This window comes from Kryptolebias marmoratus, linkage group LG19, assembly GCF_001649575.2.
Source record: "Kryptolebias marmoratus isolate JLee-2015 linkage group LG19, ASM164957v2, whole genome shotgun sequence".
NCBI lineage: Eukaryota > Metazoa > Chordata > Actinopteri > Cyprinodontiformes > Rivulidae > Kryptolebias > Kryptolebias marmoratus.
The window spans coordinates 17,959,741-17,978,712 of record NC_051448.1 but is presented as its reverse complement, the minus strand read 5'-3'; the positions used below and the strand labels follow the sequence as shown (position 1 = coordinate 17,978,712).

General features: G+C 40.5%; 1 protein-coding gene across 2 annotated transcripts in view; it reads left to right on the top strand.

Annotated features, from left to right (window-relative positions):
* LOC108231849 (centrosomal protein of 128 kDa) overlaps positions 1-15,033 on the top strand; it is a 65,532-nt gene extending 50,499 nt beyond the window's left edge. For both annotated transcript variants that reach the window (XM_017409208.3, XM_017409207.3), the window contains 7 exons: positions 1,916-2,108; positions 7,197-7,246; positions 8,209-8,232; positions 9,771-9,848; positions 11,620-11,733; positions 13,433-13,541; positions 14,386-15,033. In XM_017409208.3, the coding sequence (XP_017264697.1) occupies positions 1,916-2,108; positions 7,197-7,246; positions 8,209-8,232; positions 9,771-9,848; positions 11,620-11,733; positions 13,433-13,541; positions 14,386-14,444 (627 nt within the window). In that variant the 3' untranslated portion in view covers positions 14,445-15,033. The remainder of the gene's footprint in view (positions 1-1,915; positions 2,109-7,196; positions 7,247-8,208; positions 8,233-9,770; positions 9,849-11,619; positions 11,734-13,432; positions 13,542-14,385) is intronic.
* The last annotated feature ends 3,939 nt before the right edge of the window (positions 15,034-18,972 follow it).

Sequence of the window (18,972 nt, the reverse complement as noted above, 5' to 3'; positions counted from 1 at the left end):
CTGTAGAAATGAACGGTTCCTGTCTTACTTGTTGTAGATGGCTCTTTGAACAGCCTCAGTTTGGAGAAATAAGTTAAATAATAAAGCTTAGTTCTGACCTGATTGAGCAACTAATGTCCAGTCTGAGTGCTAAATGCTAGTATTGCTAACGAGGCATTGCAGAGCAGTGTTTTGACTCGTGCACGTCATTTTGTGTACCCACCACGGCAGCCCGAAGCAGGTTGAAACTACAGCTTCTCCCGGTGTAATTATCAGAAACTAAGGCAGCAGAAAAGAAGGTTTGATGTCACGTCGTCACGGAGCAAAGATGTGCAAAGATGACAAATGAGAATTTAATTCAGTTACTCCGTCTGACAGCAGCATATTTTGTGCTGAAGTTTAGGCAGCTCATTGAAGGCAGATGGTGCCTTTTTATTTTTTACACTGGGTTACTTTGTGTTATAACTGTCTCAGAGCTGTAATTTTTACTTCAATCATTTAGATGATTGCGTCTTGATCAGTTTGCTTAATATTTTTAATCTTGTGTGAAAATGATGGCACTTTAATTTGTTGAGGCACGAAAAGTAATTAAAGTTAACCAAGTTTAAAGTAAAATTTCTGATAAAACAAGAGTTTTAAATAACTGTAAACAGCCTATATTAAGCTTTACTGTCAAAAGTTAGAGCAACTTAGGTTCCCAAGCAAACAATTGTAAGCAAACAGTGGCATTTATTTCTATCTTTATTTGACACTGAGTGTTAATAGATCCATTAAAGTTAAATAGCTGTTGCAAACTCTTACCTAAAGCAATAAGAGATAAATTCAGATATGACACACATGACCACATAATTAAAAAACTAGTTAATTTCAGCACAATCGCACACAAGCTATGAGCAACACGGTATTTCAGCTAAATGTAATTGTCTCATGTTGGCGAGGCTGTTTTAATTATCGAAATTATGATATACGAGTATAATCTTTTGCCATCCTGCCATTATTTCCTTCTTTTACTGCAATAATATTAACCGACTGTCTTCTTTCCCGAATCAATTATTTCCTGTTCAATAATGTCAACTTTCAGGGAAATGTAATTAAAGCTGCTACAGTGATATATGACACCGTGTTGAAGTCATTTGCACATTTTTCAGTGTTTATCACCATAATGTATATAGAAAGGCCCTCAGAGTTTTGTTTTTACAGGATTAAAACACTTGAGAAAATGAGAAGTAATTAGCCTCGTTGTGCAAAGAGTTTGTGTTGTAGGAAAAGGAATGATTACCAGTTCTTTACTGCAAAATTCTTTAAAAGTCCTTGTGATAATTAAGTGTTACAAAAACAGTAACTGTGGAAAAATTATTCATTTATTTACTTTATACAGCTGGAGAGAGAACATTTTTGCAATACTGCTCCAAATTTTTTTTATCAACTTAGTTATTGGATTTTTATAAATTGAAAATCAAAGCATTTGTTTCAAATGAACAATTCAAATTTATTATTGAAATATGGTCTAAAATGAAGGAATCTGATGTATCAGATGTTTAACTCGTTATACTCTCTCAAGCCAAGCAACTTAATTTAGCACTTATTTTCTTCTTAAATATATTTTTTGACTAATCTAAGCAACATGTTTTGAATCCTTTTGTGCACCTTGAAATCGAGTTTCTTGTAATTCGATGTGTTCAGAGCCATTAATATAGTCATTCACATCAACTTTTACACTCAGGAAGTCCCATATCATTATTCTCACACCCTCATGCTACACTGTCAGTCTTTACTGTGGTACTTAAACTGTATTTGTCTATACCAGATCCTTTTTTTTGTTTGTTTGTTTGTAGTCTCCATCAGCCTTTAATTAAAATACAGTGCATTAGCTGAAACGTAAAAGCACTTCTTTCGGTCTTTCTCAGTGAATGTTTGTATTTCTGCAACCAACCAGACCAAGCTGCGCTGGCTGTGTGAGGAAGTGCAGGAGCGCGACACAAAGGAGCAGCGCCTCAGGAAGCAGTGCCAGCAGACCAGGGATCAGCTGAAGGCTTTCAGGCGGAGCCGAGACTCCGAACAGGAGGCTCTCCTGCAGCGCCTGGACCAACAAGAGAAACTGCTGCACTCCCTCAGCACTGAGAAGACAGGTAGAGCTTTGTTAGAAAACCACCTTTGTCTTGTTTCTGCTCACACTTTGCTTGCTACTTTACACAAAAGATAGGAAACTGGATCCTACTGTTGTCTGTGTCCTCTGTGATATAAACTAAGGTGAACATTTACCGTAGCCAGCCGTAATTCCGACCTCTCTGCTGGGCTCTTGGACGCAGCCCAGTCTGTAATCGCTTCATCTGTAAGAAGAATAATCATTTCAGTGCAGAGAAATGACTGGAGGCTTTTTGTGTTTTGTTTTAACGGGTGCTAAGATAAACACCTGTCTGCGCCCACCTATGAACTTTAAACACCGGTTTTGTCAGACCGTGCAAACGGGTCTGTCTCTTTACGATTACAATTGTTTGAAAAAAACATTTTAATAGTTTTGCAGCTTCTGTGGCGAATAGATTCATCCCCCCCCTCCTTTTTGAGTTTAGCTTTTCACTCACGTTTTCCTAATGAGCTGGAACCGGCACTGGGTTTTTATTAGCTTCTCAAATAAACAATATGGGAAAATGGACCACATGTGTCTGTCATTAGAAAGGGGGAAGGTACAATGAGACAGAGATGGAGTGAGAAAGTCTTTATAAAGACAGCGTGGTCGCTTTTTTCTTTCTTTGCTATTGTGGCAATATTACACAATCCAAGCAACCGGTTTTCTCCATCATTAGGGGGTAAAAAATGACTCAGTTTGGCCAAATATTTGCTGCCTGTGTGATATTTAATAGATTTAAAAATCTGTGAAATTTGTCTGAAATGGTGCCTAATAGCTGTGAAGCCCCCTTCCTCCTCAATCACACAGACAAACGTTATCAATCTGCCTGAAGGCTGGAGTCTCTTTAAACTGGATATGAACGTTCCAGATAAATGTCCACATGGCTCATTATTATATTAACACATGTCATTCCTCAACAGCTGTTTCTTAGTTTACACACACACTGCTTATGCATCCATTTATGCCCACAAAATGTATGCTTTTAATAAAAAATGACCCAACAAATGCTCAGTGCGCAGTGTTTCTGCACAAAGCGTGGTTAAAAGGCTCCTAGTTTACGACAGTAATGAGATTACCTCTCCGTTTCTGTGCCCGTTTACCTTCATCCACAGTGTTATATCATCTAAGTGTGTCCACTTTTTCTTGGATGCATATCGAGCAATATTTCTGCTGACATCCTCCATGCTGAAAAGCTTCTACTTTACCCCTCAGTTCATCTTTTTTTAGTTACACAGTCTTGAAAATTAAGGAAAAAATGTGGATTTTGGTTTTAGTGTTTTCTAGGTCTATAAACGTATGAAAATATGAAAAAAAAGAAAATAGAGTGTGGACAATTTGTTGTTACACTGTATTACTTAATGTGTTTTATAAACTTAAAAAGTGCATTACTTGAAGAAATGCTTTGTTTTTCAGTGACCTGTTAGTACTTAAAGTTTGTGTCGTGGATGATTCCCAGCTACTACCACATCAAATTTTAGCTCAACATCTATTAAATCAACTGAGTTATGTCTAATAGTTTAGTCTGGGAAAGGACAAAGCAGACAGTCTAACAAGCATACATGAGTCAGAGTTGTGACAAGTAATATAACGGACATAAAAATTGCAGATTGTCTTTTTTTTAACCTAAAGAAAAAAGAGATTTAATTCTAGAGCAGAACCTGAGTTTTAATTTATTTTTACCAGCTGTTAATGAGAGATTCTTGGACTTTCGTTTTGAGTTGTAGAACACCATAATTTAGTCTTTTTTCAACATTCTCAACTAGTTTGGAGTTGCATAAAGTGCGATAAACAATATTAAAAGATAAAATGGCTGATAAGGTGTGGGTTCAACAGAGTATATCACAGCATCATCAGCAAAAACATGGAAATTACGGTTTGATTGACTTTTCAGTCATGATTGTTGATATATGAAATGAATAAAAGTGGCCCCAGAACTGATCTCTGGGGAGCACCTTTGGCTACGTAAGGGAAGCTGTTCACTACTGAAACCTGCTGGAGAAAGGTTTCAAAACCACCCAAACAGCAACTTAGTCCGACAGTCTTTGCTTTATTAAAGTATGATCCGCTGTGTTGAAAGCCTTGGAGAGGCGTCTACCTTCATCAAACTTTTAATCTAACAAATCCATTATCGACCAACCATTAACTAATTATCAGTCCCAGTCAGTATTGTCAGATAGCTGTTTGTCTTCACTGCGGGGAAATGTGGTGTGTCGTTCAGAGATTATAACTTAAAAGCAAAACGTGTAACATCAGTAACATCTTACTTAAACCGCAGGAATCTGATCACAAAACAAGTGATCCGGTCCGGTTACTGCGAAACAAGATGAGATTCAAAACAAGCAAGGAGTCCAGCCGTTTGGAAATGAACCGATGCTCTTTGAATAATAACATTCATCGCAGTGCAGCAATTACAAACGAGTGAACACAAAGTGGAAATGCCACTCCTTCAAATTCTTACACGTGCTTGTTTTATCTCAGCAGATTAGCTGTTATTGCCACTCGTGTGAAAGGCCACCCGGTGCTTGTGTGAGTGTATTTATTAGTGTCGAGCTGCAGTCTGTTTATTTTCCCTCAGACCTTGTACGAGACTCCCCATTGGCCTCTTCTGTTGAAAGCAGGTCTGCCCTGCATGTGGAGATAACGGTGCTTCCAGCATTATGGAGCCCGCCGCAGCTTTCAGGTGAAACATGCGAGTCAGCAAAGATAGCAGCGCTGCTATCTTTCTTTACGAGGTTTTTAAAGTTGACAGAAACAGACTCGGAGTTTGGAGACCCTAAAAGTTTGTTCCATGGGAAGGAAATGGAAACATTTCTGGGCAGAGGTGTTCACGTTTGTTTGAGGAAGAGGGGGATTCAGTCGTCCTCAGGGAACTGGATGTTCAGTATGTGGACATGTCAGGGTGTAAGCGTTGCGGTAAAAAGTGTTTAGAGGTTGTTGTGGGCTTTTAGGCTGTTTGCTGTCAGAAGTGGCTTTGTGTAACTGAATTTTAGAGTTTTATGGCGCCATTACTGATGCAGCACAAAACTTTAATAAACTAACCTAGAATTCCCCCTGTTGGCATTAGACTTAATGTTAGATAGTACTTGAAGAAGTCACCTCCTGTTGTTATTATAGTAATGTAAACATTTTATTAAAACAGTCAAGATTATTCTGGTTGGCAACTTGAAGCTTGGTATGGATTTACCTTAAACCACAAAAGTGGTCAGTAAATTCAATTTTTTTTTTTTTTTTTTTCACCTTTCATCGTCCACGAAACACTCTGCTCTCTGCTCAGAACTCCCAGAACTCCTCTTGCAACATTAAAACAGGTTTCTTACCACTGGCTTCTAAACTCTCCTGTCCTTGTACAGATTTTTGCTTCCCTTTCTCCGACCAGACGTGTTTATTAAACCGACTGAGACGGTAGAAGCTGTTTGGCATTTGCAAATCTGACGGTGCACAATAATGAGCGAACAAAGGGGCCGTGTCCCGACGCTGCCGGGCCGAAAAGTACTTCCTCCCGGCCACTGCAGCCACGAAGAGCTGCCTGTGTCTTCTTGTTCTTAAGTTTGTAGGTTTATAAGTTTTGCTAGAACAGCTGTAAAGACAGCTGTATTTTCTGACAGCCTCAAGCTATTTCTCAGAGTAGCAGTAGAAGCAAAATGGCTCCATTAAAGCTCATAAACACGCCCACAACAACTTCTGACCAATCACACAATATTTGGCCTCGGTGAGAAACAGTTCGGACCGGGCCTTGTGTCGAGAAGTGGTGGACGAAGCTGCTACGAGAACAAAAATGACGTAATTTTTGTCACCCAGCCACATGAACGAGAGCCGACTTTGTGACTTTTCATGGAGTATGACAACAGTTTAAGGGCCAGGCAAACCCGGTCAGTACTGCTGTTCCAGCTGTCATAAAGAACAACAAAATAAAATCTGTGGAAATCAAGGAAAAAAAGTGATCTGCTCAATCTTTGCACAGACAAAGGTGGAAGGAATGTACATTAGAGCAGCCATGTCATCAGTGAAGCTCACAGTTACTGCGGACTACTTTGCTACCATGGCAACCCATGCAAATGGCTTTGTGATGTCTGGACACAAATCCAACCTAATCGCATGCGAGTAACAGCGAGGGCTTTGTCCTAAAGAATAAAACAGAACATTTTTATTCTGGCTGTGAACTCTGTCTCACTGGGCTGCGACTTTTCACAAGGGAGTCCCTGAAATGTGTCAAAACGTTTGCAGGGGTTCTCGGTTTCTTTGCGTGAGTCGTACAGCTTCGATCTTGTGTCACAGGAATTTCGAATATGCTCAAAAAAAAAAAAAAATGGATGACAGATTTTCTCTCAAACATTGTTGTGGACTTCCTAAACCCTTTTCACTTTAGTTTCTGTAAATCAGAAAGTGCAAGAAATGTGAGCCGTATGAAACTAAATTGTAACTGATTGGAGACAAAAGAAACAAACTGTAATCAAACTGAGAATTAATTCAATTTCTTTGTGGCTAAATTGTGCCAATATGGCTTGCATATTTGTAAGAATGTTGCAATTTACTTGCAGTTCCGTAAGTACCAATTTAGAGAAATTCCAAGTGAAAATTTGCGTATTTTCATGCAATTTTTCCGCCAAAAATGTGTCTACAACCAGTCGTGATCCAGTGACATACATAGACTTATGTTGAGAAAGGATGTGGCGGCCATCTTGAATCAGACTTGTCTCTTAAAGTTACTCTCTTGTAGATGTCCATCCAGTGATAATTACCTGAAAGTTCCAATGAAATCCATCCAGTGGTTCATGAAGTATTTTGGTAACAGACAGAGTTGACAGCATCCATCTATTATGTGTTTGGAAAGACTGAGCTACTACCACACCAAAAATGTAGCTTGATATTTGTAAGATTGACTGAGTTATAGCCTTTTTTCTTTTTTTTAAGGTATAGCTATGGCAGTCTACTTGAATTGGGTTGACTCTAAAAGTTAATCAGTTGTAGAATGTGCTCCCTTCAGAAATCGAGTTTGGAGTTCAGAGATTATTTTTCAAAGTTAACAGAGATCTGAGAACGCAGGCTTATCAACAGCAACATCTTATCTCAAACCATCTCCTTATTTCAGAGCTGTTGGAAAGGAGTCGCAGGAAGGAGGAGGAAATGAGAAGCCTTCAGGTCAGATTCATGTATCTTTATTATTCCATGCACTATCTGCTTGTCAGCAGATTTTTTTTCATGTCCTTATAATCCAATCTCCTTGGTATGAGAAGACCGTTTCCTACATACAACACATTTTGCATGTTTTGTTTTTTTTACCTGCCAGGTTTAGGGGAGTCTTGAGTTCAGTGTTCCCACCATTTCTGCACAGCCTGACAGCCTGACACTCTCCTTGCAGGCTCGCTCCAACAAATAGCTAATTACAGCAGACACGGGGCCTTGTCTGTTTTTCAATGCAGCTCCACTTGGCAGGCCACCCACTCACCTCGGCTGGAGTGGATGGGGCCCCCCGAACACCTCGCAGGCGCTTTTATTCCCCATTAAAATGCAAAGCAGATGTGTGCGCACATCTAAACACGACTAAAGTGCCTGAAAAGGAGACGATTTCCATGTGAAGAGGAAAAACAGGCTGCACGAGGGACACCAACGAGTTAAAAGAAGTTGGGGATGAACTGATTGTTGGGGTGTGGGAGAGGAAGAAAAGGGACCCTTGTTAGAAAGCATCAACACGTTACAGGCAGAGGGAGAGAGAGAGAGGGGGGGGGGAAGGCAGGCAGCCTGCTGCAGGGAGAAGCAGGTGTGCGTTTGAGTGGCAGATAAGAGGCCGAGCAGCACTTATGCATCGTTAGCGAGGGAACATCAGTCAGGAGCTGGAGGAGTGGATGGAGCATTTTGTCTTTGTGAAACCCGCCGTGCGCTACAGACTCTCCCAAGCTTCTGAATTTCCTCCCCTCGTTATGTTAGAACACCTTATTCCTCTCTCCTTTGAGCTCTTTCACCGCTCACTTGGTTACTTCTCACTCATTTCCATCCGCGCTCGCTGTTGCATGCACGCACCGCGTTTGTTTAAAATCCACGCATGCGTATCTTCATTTACATCACTGTAAAGTTTTATTATTCTGTTTTATATTCCCTTTTAGGATCGTGTGTTGGATCTGGAGATGGTAAGTTTGTATCTGATGTGTAAGTTGCTGAGTTCCTTGAAGTAAAATCAAACATAGTGTTGAGTTTCAGAATGATTAGATTTTTGTCACATAAGCAGCTTCTCTCAGGGCTGTTTGTTTAGCAACCTTTAGAGCCTAACGCAGGGTTAAAAATGATTGTTTTAGTCAAGGCTCAGAGCTCCGTTAATCATCATAAGTCTCTCTGACGGTGCTTAGAACGGAGCCGTCCTGACAACACGGCATCGATCTCACCCTCCACACCACTAATAGCCCCCGCCAACATCCTTAATCAGCCATTGGATGTCAGACAGAAATTAGTTCGCGCTGCTGACAGGTTACATTGACCCAAGCACTTTTTGCTGTTCCTCAAAATAAATAGATAAATAAGTGAAAGAACAGGCCGTCACTCGTCAGCTTTAGCCTTCAGTTAGAGGAGGAAATGCCTCCCAGCCACATTTTCTGCTGAGGCAGGACACGTTGACCCGGGATCATCCAGCAGATCTTAGCAGCGTGTCAGCGTGCCGTCTAACAGCCAGCTCTTTTTGGTGCTCAAATGTTCCCCCTCCCCTGATTGGGAACAGGGCAGTTATTGGAACTGAGAAAAGAGTGCACTGCAGCAACAAAATACGGTGTTCTGGGTATGTGTTCTAACATCATATTTGTCACATCTACTGGGGGCACATTTTTCACTAACTGTAAATTGGGAAGCAGAAAAGACACTGGTGTAATCTCCAGTCTTGGTTTTATGTTGTAGTAAAGTGCCCTCTGCTTGTCCCTGAAGCCTGTTTATCACTGAGCTTCAATTGTTGGGAGACAAATTAATATTAGCATTGCCGTGGTGTTTCTAAAATGTTTGCAGGGGTTCTCACTTATCTCACGTGAGTCGCAGGGCCTCACTGTCGTGTCACAGGAATTTTGAACAGTTGAAAAACATTTGTACAATAGATTTTTACTGAAAATAGTCATAGTCAGTGTGGGTGTTTCAGGGTAGTTTCCATGAGTCCAGAAAATGTGAGACAACTTTGAGAGGGTTTGGAGACCAAAACTAAAACAATTTGTGACTGATTAGAGATAAAAAAGGGAAAAAACTAAGATTAGTTTTAAACACGGTTGAGACATAAGACACATTGAGACGAAATTTCAACAAATAGATTTGTGAATGTTGCAGTTTTATTCACAGTTACATACTGTACATATGCAAGAGTGTCCCGAGTACCAATTCATTGTGATCCCAAGTGGAAATTTGCATTTTTTGTCGCAATTTTGTTTCTCCAGCTCATCGACAGTCACAGCCCAGTGAGATACAGGCTTTAAGTACAGGAGCCATTTCTGCTTTTTGAAGTTTTTGCTACATACAACGTGTACAGTGATGTTGATAAATGGATTACTCTCAAATGCTGAATCATTTTGGCCATTTGATCTATCCTACATTATCATTATTCTGATCCCAACGGGAGATTTTAAGCCTGTTATGTTTCTTTTACCAACACTTTGCTTGAGATTTCCTGTAAACTGTATTTTGTGTTTGTGATGGACAGAACACAAGAGCAGCTCTGGATCATTTGGAGTCGATTCCAGAGCAAAACCATCTGATGGAGGACTTCAGAGATCTGGAGGTAGGTTTAAATAAGGTCCTCAAGGGTCAATGTTAGTTTTTAGTGTTATATGTAGCCTTCTGTACAGCTGGGTGGTGTCCATCTTTTCATCTGCCTAAAAAGGCTAACAGTGAGGTCTTATTACTGCATCTAAATTATGACAATATTGGGTTTCTGATTTATTTTTTACAGCATTACCTTTAGTAGATTGAAGCATGGTAGAAAGTGATTTAGACAATAGATAATGTCTTGAACAAAAGGTTGATAACTTTACAGTAACGTTACAGAACTAATGTCTCCTCCACCTACCAGCCTGTCTGTGTGGGACAGCTGAGGGCAAATTCTCCATCTGAAAGTAGGGCTGTACGATTCCCTGTTGTGTTAGTGCAATGTGAGATCATGATTCTCTCAAACAATTCTCATTTAAAGAAAAAAAAATAAACCTTTCAATTAGGAGATGAAAGGTAATGTCTAAACTGGACATTCAAAAACAAACCCTTATTCAGACCTCTTTAATTTTATCATTTGAAATGTATTGAAATAAAACAACAAAATGTAATCAGTAATGGTTAAAATGAATAAATAGCACCTGTTAATTTATTTTTTGGACACTCAGCCAACTCAGCTAAAGTTTCTGTCATCATGGTCGGGGCTTCAGAGACCCAACATGTTGGACCGTTCCTCCTGAGCTGAGAACTGAGTGCAGACGTGTTTCCTCCACGCCACGCCACAGTCAGTGCTGCGTACCGTTACTGGTACTCTTTTAGCCAGGCTCTGAGTGGTCACCATCATTCACGGAGCGACAGATGGTGATACTTTAAAAATACAAGTTGGCCTGCTAACAGATGACATCTGGTGAGCCGTCGTCAGTGAAAGCGCCGCACAGGGAAACGGCTCTTTTTATTGGACAAAAATAAAATGACGTCGTTGCCATCGCCACCGAAGCTTTCCACACCAGCTTTCATTTTTTTCTTTCCCTGTATTAACCGTTGTTTTGCTCAGCTACTCTTCTTTAGCTCAGCACCTCAAAGTGTTCACGTCACGTCAGCGCTGTCATGTGACCGCTGTTGCGTCTCAGACGGCTGTAAAGTGAGTACGTGTACTAACAGCCAGGAAACGAGTCATCATTTCTTAGAACTGAGATCACAAGAGGGGGAGAATCTATAGCACCATTTTTTTAACCAGTTTTTGTCCATCCTCTGAGGGAAGCAACTGGTGATTTATTCCCATCACCTTCATGGGTTTCAGACTCTCCACAGTTTTCAATCAGCTCTATTTTTGCGTCTGACACAAGTTTTTGAATCGAACAGATCGCCTAATGTTTTCAGGCGTTCCAGCTTGTTGCTTCTTTTTTTTTTTCTTTCTTCAACCTCTCACTACTGCTCCATTATCTACTGCAATCCAAGCAGCCTTATGTACAGATTTGGCATGTGTAATTCAAAGAGTTCTTTCATTAAATACACTTTTATAGCCTGAGAAAGTGACTTAAAATGAACAGTTTGTGCATTCGTCATAGAGCAAATCGGGCCATGCAAATGGTGGAGTTGCTTCTTAAAAAGTAAATATGGCTACAAATAGCATAGCACCAATATGTATCAAGAAAGACATCAGAAGAGGAGTTTTGGGAAGTACAATTCTAGTAAACAAATGTACCTACAGTTTTAAAATCATTGTTATTTTTGGGAACTTTGTTATACTTATAACTGTATTACCACCCAACCCTAGTGCTGAAGGCTGCAAGGACTTTAAGGTTTGCTTAAAAACGTCTGTGTTTCACATGTGGTTCGTTCAGGAATCTCAGCAGCTGAAGGAGCTCGTCGGGCAGCGCTACATGAAATACAAGGAGATCGTCCGGGACCTGCAGCACCAGCTGGATGAGTCCAAACACCGAATCCAGGAGTACAGAGTATGTCCAGACATACGCACCGATCTTTACTGGGAAAGGATACAGATTCAGAGATAGTCTGACAGAGAGCCCGTTTGTGAGTCCAGCTCACCCACACAGATGCCAGCGTGTTGCACTTCACCTCATTTACAAGTCGCGTGAATAAATGAATGATTTCACATGGAGGTAATGCATCATTGTTGGTCGGAGTGTGCAGCCAGCTAAACCTGAACATTACCAGCTACTGTTAATTGCTACCTTTGTGTTCTTTGCTATAAAACAGTCGAGGGATCCATTAAGACATCACCGTTGACAGCTGATTGCCATCAGCAGTTTTTCAGCCTCCACTAAACAGTCATAGTCGCTTTTAAATGGTTTTACTCTTATAGATTACCACCTTGCTTTGCTCAAATGACTCCCGCGTTGAGTGATCAGTGGCAATTACATTAGCTTAATAGCTGTTGTTCACTCGAGGTTTGTTTAAAGAAAATGGATGGAGGGGGATCTCGTCACAGGGTTTCATTTTATAAGAGGCAGCAGGACGATCAGAGGGAGTTTAGTTATTTATTCAAGACGGGACGTGAGGTGCACGCTAACAGATAGCTACAGAGAACACATCTCAAAAAGAAAAAAAAAGATTTTTGTTCCTCACAAACATTTCAGATTAGCCCAACAGCCCTCGTTTAGTCTGCTGCAGATGTAAGGACTGGGAGGTTTGATCTGTACATGTGCTGTGGTCTTGTAATCCCGAGGCTGTAGGTTTGAGTCCAGGAAGGTCAATCAAATTTCTCATGCTTGCTGTGACGACCACTGCAAAATATGAAAAGAACGAGAACATTTTAAAAATGCTCTAAATCACCGTGTGGCACAAATTCACTAAGATTGCACTCAACCTATTTTTTGCTCCATGTTTAGCACTCTTTATTAGCTCCTCAGTGAACGAAGTACAAAGTCATCCCTTAAAAGTTATAGAACATCTGCTTTGACTTTTGGAAGTTATTTACACAAATATGAGTAGGTTTTCCTCTAAACACATACTTGAAACATTTTTAATGCGGGCAAACTGCGCGAGTGCAAGAGACTATTTGGTTGGCAGGGCAGTTTGAAGCATCTTTGTCATTTTACGATTGTTGCTCGGAAGGAATGTGCAAAATCCTAATTTATGTCCATAAAAGATGCTCAATCTGTAGATGAAGCAGTGTTTAGGAAAGTTGAATTTAAGCCATCAGTGCAGTTCTTGTGGTTGATATTCTTTAGCATCGTTGCAGTATAAAATGTGTATGTGATAAGAAAACATCCAAATTAAATTGCACTTCTACAAGAAATTATTAAAACAAAACTGCTTAGAAAAAGAGTTCAGTTGTTTTTTTTTAGTATAAAAAAAAACTTAACTGATGTACAAGGTTAAGTTAAGCTCTTTTTAATGCTTTCATTGGATAATCATCCATAAAACCAGACAGATTTCTGACAAATACGAGACAAGGCTTTTGCCCCACAGTGACGGTTTGTAAGTTTTGTTTGAGCTGCACTTGCAAACAGACCACGTGTTTAGAGAAAAACCTACCCATATTTGTGTGATTAGTGACTGAAAAGGGATTCAGCCTGAAGCTGCTTCATTATGACCAGGTTTTCCAGCCCCATTATTTCTATAAATTAGTAAAACAGTAAACCTTTTCTCTCGTTTTTATGTATTTTTACCTGCTGATCTCTGACGTTCCAGCATGAGAAGTTGGACGCCACCTCCAGGAGCTTAAGGCTGGCGGCTCTTTCTTCCTCCATCAAGGGCTCCAACTCATTCCTCAGCAGTACGATGAGGTCTGACCTACTAGGTGGGTATGCACCCTGTAGCTTCAGATTCCCCATTTGTTTCTGCACAACATCTTAATACTAATGATTCCACATCTAGTTTAAAACCTCTACATTCTTATCATTTAGTGAAATGAGGGAGAAAACCCAGACCTCTTCATAGCTCTACAGCTCAGGCAGACTTCACAGTAGAAACATTGTTCAGAGTTCAAACAGGTCACTGAAAGTTGGACTTAATTTGACTAAACTGACTTTTGTTTTAAGGTTTTTACACAAATAGGTTTTGAGATTTAAAGAGATTTACTTACTGTGACCATCTTTTATACAAACTCTTCTGATTCCCACAAACCTTACAATATAGTTATTACATCCATTTGGAGATACTTTTGTCTTTTTGCACCCAGTGTCTCTCACTGCTGTAGAACTTAAGATTCTCCCTCAAGGTCCTCCAGCATGCACTGTAGACATGTGAGAACAGAACTTATAGCTTTCAAAGTGACCATTTGTCTGAAGCTTAGTTTCTACTCTGCATTTTTCTGCCTGTCCTCTTAAGAGTGCCGTCAGACATAGGTGTGTGGTTACCATGGTGACCCTAATGAGCCACTGGCAGCAGCTCAAACATTTAAAAAAAAAAAAGCTTAAAGCTTCTTATACATCCAAATGCCAACATTTTGTTTCCTGTTGATGAACGTTAGGATGTTGGGTAATAGCTGCGTTGGCACCGTTAAGCATTCGTGTACATGTTTTGGTCGTTTTCTGCCAAAAATAAAGAGTTGTAAGACAGTAAAATAAATGTAACATTCATATATTTCTCAGTCTGACTGAGCTCCGCTGGTAATAATACGATCCTTTCTGTTTTTCTTCCAGCTACTCCGAAGCACCGGAGCAGTTCCGACTTGGATGACTCCAAACACAACGGCATCTGACTCTTTACACATTAGCTCAACCTCTCCGTGGGTCTTTACACACACAGAACGAGCTCGAGCCCTTTAACCCAACTCCTCAATTACCTGAAGAGCAGTGGGGGAGGAAAACACTTCCAGAAGGAGACTGAACTGTGAAGTCTTTAAAATGCTATTTATAGGCGCCTGTACAGAATGTATTTAAAAAGTTTAAAGCCAAAAATAGTTTTACTATTAGATGTTTTAAATGCTGTTGATACCATCTGTGATCATGCCAATGTATCTGTGCTAAACCTCTACTGTATGCAGGAATTTGACCAAAACTCTGGTGCCTTTTGACCCACCTGCTGTGGTTTTTACTAACATGTTTTAGTGCCTTCATCATGAGAATGGTTCTGTTTCACCTTCTCTGGTAATGTCCTGAAGAATTTCCTTTTCTACTGTATGTATTGTAGCATACATTTGTACAAAAAAAATATCTATTTTTAAGAGATGCTAAAGAAACGCATTACAAATATATCTACCTGCAGCTCAGATTCTGGCTTTACAATGTTCTGTTTATTTAGCCTCTTATTCTGAAGGAGGGATTAAAGCAACACTTCTATTAACTTGACTCCTGTGATGCAACGCTCGAAAGGCTTATTTTTTTTCTCAAGTTGCAGGTGCTTTTACAACAAATAATCTAGCACAGGTTTATTCTAACTGACGATATTTCCCTTAGCTTAAAACAAAGCTTTTAATCCTCTTCACTCAGTACTATTGAGGTCAATGCAAAACAGTTAGCATGCTAACTCAAATATACCTCTTTTTTAGTAGATACAATGTTAAAAGCTTTTGAAATAAAACATCTGTTGCTGAGACACCTGAAGACAAATATTGTGTATAAGATACTGTTTAAGCAAAGCCTTCACCTTTTTGCAAGAAAAGTTAGAAGTTAGCCATCGAACCGTCAACAAATGAGACACAACAGGCGTCAAACATGCATTAAAGAGTAGTCACAAAAACGAGCATTAAATCTTTCAAATGTGCGCTGGTGCTTACCTGGATCAACAGGACATCCATAAGACAATCTGATCAAATAAGGAGTAATAATCATATTCAGCAAGTTTTTAGTTTTCATATTTGAACTTTTGCAGCAGTAGAATGTAAAATTCAGAAAATAATAAAAGCTAAACTTTGTGACAGTTAAGTGTTTGCTTCCAAAAGTTGAAGCTCATAAAAAATTTGTCATTTTGCGGTTTTAAAACCAAACTACCTCATGGTCCACGCAGTTATAGTCTATGTTATGGATCTGTACTTTATGAAGTAGAGGTAAGCAAAGAGAACCCAGCAAACGGAGCTGCATTCAGCCTTCTCTTAGCGCTGCTTCTCCTGACTTCTAAGCCCATCTGAAGTTCTGAGGAGGGAAAAAAAACAGGTTTCACTGAGAATATATTCAGCACAGACTGAATGATTGTGTTGGAAGACGGCTATTTTTACCTGCTAATATTTGCTGGCTGATTTGTGGGTTTTAAAACAGAAAGATGAAGGGAAAGCTGAACGTTTTGAATGTTTTCTAACAGTTTCACCTTTCAGAGATCGGTCCTGCATGAGCTGGAACCCGTCCAGGTTTAAATTTTAAAATGATGAGCAATCTTAAACTTTAGCTTTTTTTTCATTTTGCTTATTCATCTTCGACTAAACAAATTCCATTTGGCAGGTTTGACTCGGTTACTCTCGCGCACACAAACGCCTTTTTCCCCTCTGGAAGTGCATCGCTTGGAAAGTGTCTTGCTTATCTGAGCTGCCTTACTTTGACAAACGCATCCAAACTTGGAGATCAGTCCTGCGGCTCCCAGCAGACTGGTCTCCACATTTACATTCTGCTCCACCATCAGTGCAACCGTTCTCCATTTTATCCGGGAGAGACACTAATGAGGAAACGCTGAGCTTCCCTCAGGTTTGTGTTTTCCACCAGAGGAGAATCCATCCTAAACACAAAACATCCAAAGCAAAGAGTTTAATGTACGTTTGCACACGTGAGAGAAACTGAACACAAGTCTGCTGCTCTGTGGGGGGAAATGTATTCAGACTCATTCATGAGCACAGTCGCATGTGTTGATGTAGAAGGGCAGAGCAAACAGAAAACTGAACAAAATCTTATAAACATCGGCATATCTAACACCCCCTTCATGCTGGATGATATCCCTGTTAGGCTCTCCACGACCTGTTAAAGGATGGCAACAAATTTAGAAAACTTCCTTCAGTGTGAAGGTACCGGTAATCATAACGAGGTACGCTCTGAGTACTCACCAAAAAGGTCTTTCCTGCGGTTTTTTTGCATCCACAAGGTGTTCTGCTGCACCGTCATGCCTCTCTATGCCTCAGCAGCATCTCCCAAAATGATACTACCAAATACACCCGGGGTCGCACCGGCCTCCGGACACCCATCCTGACGCGACTTTCTTGAAATGCATCAGGATGCAGCCGTGTCTACTCGAGGAGATCGTACCAGGCTAGCACGATGCTGATAGGCTGATGGAGTTGGAGCCTAAGCACGAGGCAGGTTGGGTCAATCCCACTTCCAATTCTCAATAACTGAACTACGAGGGTGAATGCGGACCCCGAAACTCCACCCAGGACCCAATACACTGATACCACAGTGAAAACCCACCACGACCCCGCTATAGAAGCATGCTCAGAACTGTCACGAGCAACAGGCCTGTTTCACGGCAGACATTTGGACTTGAAGTAGCAGTGAATGCACAGGTGTATCAACGAGGGCTGCATCCCATTTCTGTTTGAAAGCAGTTTTTGACAACAGCCTGCATGCGTCGCTGCAGAACTGGAATAATGCGCCTCTTCTTTCCCTACTAGTTCAAGTCAAAATGGCCGCTGTGACACAGGCCTCTTGGAAGCACACTGCATTCATCAAAAAAGTCCTCTTGTGGGCAAAACAAAAGAGAATCTCAGACCATCCAAGTAATTTGAAATAAAGATGAAAAATTCTCCAGTAACCGGGCTCTGTGATACATTTGGCCAAGATGGTTGTTTCTTGAAATTTCCAAATATTAAAGCAGTGCATCTCCCTAAAAAGAGTTGTTGGTAGAGATAAACTCTTCTTACAAAGGAAAACATGTGCCTTCTGCACCTTTAGAGATTATTAATATTAATGAACAGCTTGTTTCAGTGTTTACAGGACATTTATATTTTTTGTGTACATTATCTGTTTAAATGCTCATTAATTATTACCTGATGATGAGCTACTGATTATATTTAAAGAGGTAACGACAGGGTAATATTTACTTTAATGTAAATTTAGCTTCGCTTTTTAACTGAAAACAATTTAGTACATGAGTTACAAAAAATAACACAAAGCATAATAAATCATTGGTTCCTGAACGGTTTTGAATAAAATGCTGCCGACCTGCTCACGTGTGCCTCTCAAAGTAACCAGACAAGCTGGAAAATGTCATAAAAATTAGCAACCCATTCACATCTAATGGTTTTTAATCATTACTTACAGCCTCTGAACAATCCAATAAAGACACAAAGTACATGCTAATATTCCTGCCTCAGGTCATTATCACCTGACCGTTACTGATTCTTCTAATTCTTTGTTTCACTGCGATTCTCACAAGAATAAAAGGTGCACGTGACGGACCAATCGTAATCTCTAACAAGCAGAGTTGTACGTGAACACGTTCAATTGTGGCGATCAGGAGAGACCGGTTACAGGAGGGACATTTAAATCTACTGAGGCTGCTTTTTACACGACAAACCTGAACGAAGCGTTACCTAAAGTAGTGATATGATCGTCCTGCTGGAAGTGCTTTAACCTCTGTCTGGAGATGGTCTCCACTGTACAATAGTAATTGTTACTCACCGCCACTGAAAATCCGAGATCTGCACAGCTTTAGATTGTGTATTCCATCCTGCCTTGACTCTACCCTCAACCCCTTTAGCTCGCGTCTTGCTTGGCTGTGACTGTTAGAGATTAGTTCATGAGTGAATGATTGATGATTTGCCCTTGTATAGCGCTTTATCTAGTCCAAGGACCTCAAATCGTTTTACACTACAGTCAGTCATTCACCCATTCATACACTGATGGTGGTAAGCTACATTGTAGCCACGATGCCCTGTCAGTTTGCCCTGCGGCGGGCTGACAGAAGTGAGGCTGCCATTACACCAACGCCACCGAGCCCTCTGACCACCACCAGTAGGCAAAGCAGGTGGTACAATGGCTGAGACGGACAGAGTGGAGGTTTGAACCGGCTGCCTTTCAGTTACAGGATGAACCCCTACCTCCTGAGCCACCAAAATGTCACGAAATGTTGACTGGGGGTCTCAGTTCCAACGCATCTTGTCACATTAGACACAGGTCTACAAACCACACCAAACAACTAGTCCAGATCTGCCTATCCTTATCGTCCAATAGGTTAAATCAAACATTGGGGGGGTGTAAGGTTGGTGCATTATGGGTGGAGGTGGGCTATGAAATAATGTGTACAGGCTAGAATAGTTTTGCAAGCTGTGCGGACAAAAATAGGCAAAAAAACTGGTTATGCTGATT